The sequence below is a fragment of the Phragmites australis genome, chromosome 6, assembly GCF_958298935.1.
Source record: "Phragmites australis chromosome 6, lpPhrAust1.1, whole genome shotgun sequence".
Lineage (NCBI taxonomy): Eukaryota > Viridiplantae > Streptophyta > Magnoliopsida > Poales > Poaceae > Phragmites > Phragmites australis.
Genome location: NC_084926.1, coordinates 96,585 through 104,182, shown reverse-complemented (window position 1 = coordinate 104,182; position 7,598 = coordinate 96,585). Strand labels below are relative to the sequence as shown.

General features: G+C 51.3%; 2 protein-coding genes across 2 annotated transcripts; one reads left to right on the top strand and one right to left on the bottom strand.

Annotated features, from left to right (window-relative positions):
- The first annotated feature begins 2,424 nt into the window (after positions 1-2,424).
- Positions 2,425-4,878, top strand: LOC133920745 (cation/H(+) antiporter 15-like). Its single transcript, XM_062365339.1, has one exon. It carries the CDS (start codon positions 2,425-2,427, stop codon positions 4,876-4,878), a length of 2,454 nt encoding a protein of 817 aa, XP_062221323.1.
- A 1,489-nt stretch (positions 4,879-6,367) lies between these two features.
- LOC133920826 (bZIP transcription factor 27-like) lies at positions 6,368-7,362 on the bottom strand. Its single transcript, XM_062365389.1, has 3 exons — positions 6,877-7,362; positions 6,694-6,771; positions 6,368-6,539 (listed from the first exon to the last, which is right to left on the bottom strand). The coding sequence occupies exons 1-3, from the start codon at positions 7,345-7,347 to the stop codon at positions 6,447-6,449; spliced, it is 642 nt and encodes a 213-aa protein (XP_062221373.1). The 5' UTR covers positions 7,348-7,362; the 3' UTR covers positions 6,368-6,446.
- Between the last annotated feature and the right edge of the window lie 236 nt (positions 7,363-7,598).

The following is a 7,598-nucleotide window of genomic DNA, read 5'->3' as shown; positions in this document are numbered from 1 at the left end:
GCCATGATGGCCGCCTGCCTGTTTCCCTGTTGTGCACTTATCTGTTGATGGCTGATGTTGTTGTGTGGGCTTCTTCTGGTTGCCCCCCAGCTATTGAGTTGTGCCATTACCGATTGCCTAATGCTATTGCCGGCCTCTGCTACCCTGTTGCTGTTCACTTGGTTCTGACCTGATCTGCGGGCCCTTGCTGCCGTGGGTGTATACTTGTGTTGATCTTTGAAGGCCATGATCTGCTGGCCTTTGCTGATCTGGGAGCTTAGTTCAATGTGCTTAGTGGTGGTCGTTGGCAATCTGATGTTGCCCCCCCCCCCTACTTTCCGGCACATTGAATCCTACTGCTGTTTTGTGATGACCTTGATGCCTGTATGGCTCCTTTGTCGGTTATCTGTTGCTGCCTCTCTAGTAGTGGTGGCTCTCTGTTCTTGTTACTCATGGTTCCTGTGAGGTGGGTGGCATCTTTTAGTGCTATAAGGTTGGGAGCTTTTCCTGCTGGCTCTCGATGATGAAAGCTTAGATGCATTATGTCTAATGTGAATGACCTGTACCTGAAATGGCTTTGCTAAAGATGATGAATTAATGTCATTTATGTTCCCGTGGCTGATGATGCGAATTGAGGCCCGGCAGTGTGGTCGCTTTTTTTTTTCAGTTGACATTGTTATTACCCTTCGCCTTTGTGGTGTTTGCCTTCGTGGTTAAGTTGCTTGAGGGCTGGAGTTAGAGGTCATAGATAGGAGTTTAGAAACACCGCAGTTCACCGGGCTCCCGCGAGGTTGTAGCTGGTGATCTGCCGTGTAAGCTAGACTCTCTCTCCCTCTGTTCTTTTGTAATACCTGAGGTCACGACCAATGATGAGGGACTACATGTCTGAGGCCTGTGTGACCGATGATGACCCAGGATGTATAAACAGTCCATAAAGCTCACGCTAAACTGTTTGTCCCGTCTTCTACTTTTATTGTCTAACGCTCACTTTGTTTTATCTGTGATGCGTGTGACTACAGCCTTGCAGACTCAGAGATGACCTTTACACGACGACCAGCAGTGCAGCTTAATCGGAGGTATTCTGCAATTTGGCACTGCAGATGTAATTAACCGGAGGCTTCGCGAGGCCACGGGAACCAGGACACAATCGCAGGAAGTTTAGTCAGATAGCGCGTGTGTTTGTACTAGGGAATGACATTGTAATCATATGAAACTGTACTTTATGATTTCGGTAATGAATGAATAAAGTTATGTGTTTCAATTACAGTTGTCTCTTGTTCTTTCGTATACGACAGTATACTGGCACGCCCGTGATACAGATATAATTACAATATACAGCAATTCGAGCATACGAAGCGGAGTTTGTTTCGAATCCGCGAAACAAAAATCATGTGTATAATTTAAACTAAAATTCTCTAAAAAATATACTTTTATAACTTCTGGAAATTGTTAGGGGTATCAAATAAATTCTCAAAAAATCTAGAAAAATTCACTAATATTCTTCTTATATGATGGACTAATTTCTAAAATTATTTTCAGTCCTAGGTTATATGGTGAAAAAGTGAGTTCCTTTGTAATGCTCCATTTATATGTATTTTTATAATTTCATGTGATATTCTTCTTTTAACTCTATTTGAATTCAAACATATAAAAAACCTAGGGCTGAAAATAATTTTAGAAATTATTCCATTATATTAGAAGAATATTAGTAAATTTTCTAGATTTTTAGGAATTTATTTGATGCCCTAACAATTTCTAGAAGTTATAAAAGTACCTTTTTTTACAGAATTTTAGTTTAAATTATACACATGATTTTTAAGTGAATCCAATTAAAATATGTTGCACATGGATTGTGGAATATGTAAAAAAAAATTTAAGATTTTTGGAGCAACAGAAGACCACTATTTTAAACAGAGGAGATATGAAGAGAAAATTAAGTGCTGATAACTATTCATCAGGGGAACAGTACCTTACCAGTCCTCTCAGTTGGCTGCAAGGGGGTAAGGCCTATGTTTATCATCGTGGTATCCTTAACACCCTCTGAAAAGGCTGTAGTCCTTTGAGAGGACGGTAGATGTCTATTCTGTAAATTTTCTCATCCAGAGCCATTTATTTAATTTTTTAAGTTAGAAAATGTAAAAAAAAAAAACTCGAACAACTTCTCGTGTCATCCTGGTACAGCCCAAAGAGCTTGAAGCCTGAAAGGGCCGGCCCAGCATGGCCGAAGTCCCAGCTCTAGGCTGATGCATGAATACATGCATGTGCGCGCTCTGGTCTGATGGTTCGCCGCCGGCCAAATATGCACCACCCAACCAAACCAAACCAAACCCCATATATAGGCAAGTGGAAATTGACATGCTCAAGAAGGAGGCGCGCCCGGAAGGCCTCGCCGGCTGAAGCCCGAGGAGTTGGATCCATCCATGATCCGTCGATCAACCTGATGTGATGGCAGACGACGGCGATGTCAAATGCTCCGCTGAAGTCGGCGAGGGCGCCTACTTCATGGCCAGCATCATGGCCGTCACCGGCATCATGTTCGCCGTCCTCGCGCTCTCCGGCCTCTTCCATTCCGCGCTTCGACGCCTCGGCCAGCCGAGCATCATCTCCCACATCCTAGCCGGCATCGTGGTCGGGCCGACGGTGCTTGGCCGCGCCATGGACCTCCGGCAGCTGGGCATGCAGGACGCCGGCAGCGTGCTGAGCGGCACCATCTACTTCGTCCGCATGGTATTCATGTTCTTCATCGGCCTCGAGCTGGACCTGCGCTACCTGCGCCACAACCTGCGCCGCTCGCTAGCCCTGGCCTGCGGCGGCTCCGCGCTCTGCCTCCTACTTGCTGCGCTGGCCGGGCCCTTCTTCTACGGCCTTCTGCACCCGGGGCAGGGCCCCTTCCAGCCCGACAAGCTCTACGCCTCCACTGCACTCTTCGCGCTCGTGCTCACCAGCACCGCCTCGCCCGTCCTCATCCGCATCGTCACCGAGCTCAAGCTCACGGGCTCCGAGACCGGTCAGCTCGCCATCGGCGCCGCCTTCGCCAACGACATGGCCAGCCTCGCCGCCCTCAGCGTCATGTTCGTCAGCCACACCGTGTACGGCACCACGCCCAGAGAGGGGGGGCCGCCATCCTCCCCGCCGGCCAAGGCGGCGGTGTTGGTGTGGATGGCGCTCACGGTATGGGTGGCCATGAGCGTCGCGGCGTGGGCGGCGCGGCTGCTCAACCGGCTAAAGCGGGGGCGGCAGTACATCAGCAAGTACGAGCTGTGCGGCATGCTTCTGCTCATCGTGGGCCTTTCCCTGGTGGAGCAGGTCGTGGGGTACAGCGCCTCCATGACCGCCTTCCTCATCGGCCTCGCCATGCCGCGCGAAGGCCCGACGGCGCGCACGATCGTGGACCGCCTCGCCTACCCCGTGCACCAGCTCATCATGCCACTCTGCTTTGGGGCCATCGGCGCCAGGCTCGACTTCGCCCAGATCGGGCGCTTCACCGCGGGGCAGCTCGCCGTGGCCGTCGCCTTCACCACGCTGCTGAGCGCAGCCGGGAAGGTGGCCGGCACAGTGCTGGCGGGGCGGGTGCTGGGCATCGCGGCGCGGGAGGCCGTCGTGCTGGGCGCACTGCTCAACGTCAAGGGCTACTCCGACATCCTCGCCATCAACTTCGGCGACAAGGTCGGAGTCTGGAGCGAGACTGCGCAGGTGGTGCTCCTACTGTCGTCCATCGTCAACACGTTCATGGCCGGGCCGGCGTCCGCGGCCATCGTCCGCCAGCATCGCCGGGCGTTCCGCTATCACTCGCACTGCCTCCAGGACCTGAGGGCGGACCACGAGCTCCGCGTGCTCGTCTGCGTCCACAGCGCCGGCGGCGTCCACCCAATGCTGACGCTCGCTGACCTCTCCAAGGGCACCGCGCCGTTGGCCGTGTACCTCCTCCACCTCGTGGAGCTCGTGACGTCACGCAAGTACGCCATCACGCACCAGCTGTACCACGACGCCGCCCGCGAGGGCGAGGACGAGTGGGGCTGCGCGCGCGAGATCGAGCAGGTCGCCGCGGCTGTGGCCGCCTTCACGTACGACAACGCCATCCCCGTGCGGCAGATGACGGCCATCTCGAGTCTCGCCTCCATGGACGCGGACGTGCGCAATGGCGTGGAGGACGCGCGCGCGTCGCTGGTGATCGTGCCCTTCCACAAGGAGCAGCGGTATGACGGGCGCATGGTGTGCCGGCGCGAGGGGCGGCGCCTGTTGAACCAGCGGATCCTGCAGAGGGCGCCATGCACGGTGGGGATCCTCGTGGAGCGCCGCCTGGGTGGCGTAGTGGCGGACGAGGGAGATGGCAGCAGGGTGCACCAGGTGGTGGCGGTGTTCATGGGCGGGGCGGACGACAGAGAGGCGGTGGCGTACGCGGCGCGGCTGGCGGTGCACCCGTCGGTGAGCGTGACGGTGTGCAGGTTCCTGCTTCTTCCGGCCGGTGGAAGGAGCTCTCAACAATTGGAGAGGGAGGCGATGGAGGACGAGGAGTTCATGGCGAACTTGTACGCGAGGTTTGTGGCGCCAGGGCAGGTGTCGTACACGGAGAGGTTCGTGAGCAACGGCGCGGAGACGGTGAACGCGCTGAGCTCCGTGGCGGGGACGTGCTCGCTCTTCATCGTGGGCAAGGGCGGCGGGGGCAGAGGCGCGATGACGAGCGGCATGGGGGACTGGGACGAGGAGTGCCCGGAGCTGGGCTCCGTCGGCGAGCTGCTGGCCTCGGACGACATCGTGGGCTGTGGCTCCGTGCTGGTGCTGCAGCAGCACATGAGCGCGCACCGCAAGCACAAGATGAGGACATGGAAGCACCATCCTCTTCCTCCTCAACACAACCATGCCGATGTCGATGCTGTTATTGACATCCACAGATGTTAATGGAGAACGTGCATTGCATTGCATTGCGAGATTAATTCGACTACTAGATCCTAATCAACGCACCACAGCAGTAAGCATGTATGTACCAAGCATAGAGTAGCTAGCTAGCTTGATCCGTACGTAGTTGGTAGATGCATGGCCAGCCACTATGGTGCACACTGTATATACGGATGAATGGAAAAAAGAGGATTCTTTATGAGTTATGAGTGTCTAGTCTCCAATTCCTTAACAACTTGTTTGGATTGAGATCTTTTTTTTACAGAATCCACTTCAGATCTAGTGTTTATAGATGAATATAAAGTGATTTAAGTATATATTTTTATTTTAGAATATAAATAAAAATAACTCACCCAAATACCTCTAATGTTCTCTCAGCTTTAACTCTACAAATTTCTTAAACTAGAGATACCTTATTTAAAAAATAGACCTGAAGTAAACTTAGAGTACCCACCGACCCTTTTTACTTAAATCAATAACACTACTTTTTTTAAATAAGGTAATTAATTAAACTAAAGAGAATGAGTAGATAAACACTACTTTTTTTAAATCGAGTAAATTTTACAAAAACTAATATAATTAATTAAACTAAAAAGGGTCCATAGATACCTTTGGTTCGACAACAATTTACACCCGTACCATAAGGTCTCTCGGACCAAAAACCGAGCCTGGGATTGCATCACTGGACCGTCCCGGCAACCTATCCTTCCTAAGCCACCCAGCAAGCCTTTCCAAGTCATCCACTGCAAAATCTATCAGGGTTAGTCCGGCAAACTAAACACGCCGTAAGTTACCTATCCTGATCCTTTGGATCTAAAATACAAGAGTAATCAAACCCATTCACACCACTCTTCTAAACCTAACCCGTCTCTAGGTTTAATTTCTGCTCTCAACAGCTGGCAATTATATTACCAAGCTATTCCTTGGCCTTTCAGTCCAATTAGGATGATTAGGGCTCAACAAGGAGCACGGTGATGACGTAGATTACCATGCCAACAAAATTGGGTTGGTTTTGAGAGTTTGAAGGTGTTTTAATTTGTTGAACTGATACTAGTGCTAGTACTGAAGATCAATCAGTAATCCTAAATCAACGGATCGGAGTTACTAAACTATCTGATAATGATAATCCAATCCAAGATGGAATCAACTGCTAATAAGTAAGTGAAAGGCGCTAGGACTCTTGAGTCTTTGCAGGTCAAGCTCTCATGCATAAAGATTTGCAGAGAGGAGTGGTGAATATATTGTAATTGATAGAACAAGCAGCGAGCAAGTGAGCCAAGAGCCAACCCAACCCAAGAGCAGCAGCCCAGGCTAATGGGGCTGCAAAGTGCAAAAGTTCAAGCCGCGCGCGCGCAAATACTGAAACATTTCCATCCATCGATTTGGGATATGCACCTAATAATAATAAGCTACAAGTCGTGCTACTCTATGGTTATGCAGCAGAGTAGTCTTGATCCATCCATTTTTCTTGAGCTGGTAGGAGTACGTACAGGAGCAGGAGCTGTAGTGTAGGAGGAGCTAGTAGTGGATGCAACAACCCACAAGTATGCAGTGGCAGATGGAGTCGGGAGCTAGAGCCGAGTGGACGAGGAGGTTCTTCTGATGAGCTGGGAGCTGCTCTTGCTGCTGCTCGGCTGGATCAGTGCAGCCATCTCCACTTTCAGCTGCAGCATCCATAGATCATCATGCTTTCATCAGATATGGAGGTGAATGAAGGAAGAACGAAGGGATATATTTTTTATTTATATATATATATATATATATATATATATATATATAGAGAGAGAGAGAGAGAGAGAGAGAGAGAGAGAGAGAGACTTGTTTGCACTGCCTCTTGAGCTTGAGGTTCTCATTCACCAGGCGACGAACCTCCTTCTCCAGCTCCTGCACATACGCCTGTATGCATCCAAAATCAATCGAGGTATGCTTATGAGCTGAAGTGAATCCAAATTAGTTAACGGATTAATTAATTAGATAAAGGTAGCTACTTTAATTACTTACCCTCTTCCTTGCCCTGGAGCGGAGCGCAGACTCCCTGTTCTTCATCATCCGGACGGTCTTGCGCTCGTCGTCGTCGTCGCCGCCGCCGCCGCCGCCGCCGCCGCCCCCCATCAGCTGCAGATCCAGGCCGCCCAGCTGCAGGTACTCCTCCTCCTCGTCTCCGCCGCCGCCGATGCTGAGCGACAGAAGAGGGCCGGGAGGGCGAGGGGGCAGAAGCGGATGAAGGGACAGCGGCACGGGCACTGGCGCGGCGGCAGCGCTGTCGTTGTCGCGGCTGGTGCTGGTGCTGGAGAGGGAGAAGAGCGAGCTGCAGCCGCTCAGGCTCAGCTGCGGGCTCCTCGACATCCTCGATGGCCTCGCTCTGCTTGCTTGCTTGCTTGGTGTTTGGTTGTGTGCAATGAAGACGGAGGACCGGAGTATACGGTGGACGATGACGCGGGGATGCGAATGCGGCTCCGACTCTTCGTCCATTGGTGGGCCCACCCAACCTGATTGAGCCCCACGTTCTAAAAACGGGGCAACTGGCCAAAATACCACTTGTGATGAAATCCTAGTGTGCCCAAATACCTGATTCTAGATGTCGTTGACATGTTAAAGTGCAAATTTACTAATAGTATGATGATAATTGCCCCTCGAAAACGGGAAAGCAAAGGATAGGATGCCTCAAGCGCTCACTAATGGGCTTATTAAATAATAAATAAAAGTTTGGGGGAAATGATTTC

Excerpts from the sequence above, each read along its gene's own strand:
- LOC133920826 (XM_062365389.1), bottom strand. The coding sequence starts at position 7,347 with ATGGACGAAGAGTCGGAGCCGCATTCGCATCCCCGCGTCATCGTCCAC. Across the intron at positions 6,772-6,876 it reads GCTCCAGGGCAAGGAAGAGG|GCGTATGTGCAGGAGCTGGA; the intron begins GTAAGTAATTAA and ends GGATGCATACAG. Across the intron at positions 6,540-6,693 it reads TCAAGAGGCAGTGCAAACAA|CTGAAAGTGGAGATGGCTGC; the intron begins GTCTCTCTCTCT and ends TGGATGCTGCAG.
- LOC133920745 (XM_062365339.1), top strand. The coding sequence starts at position 2,425 with ATGGCAGACGACGGCGATGTCAAATGCTCCGCTGAAGTCGGCGAGGGC.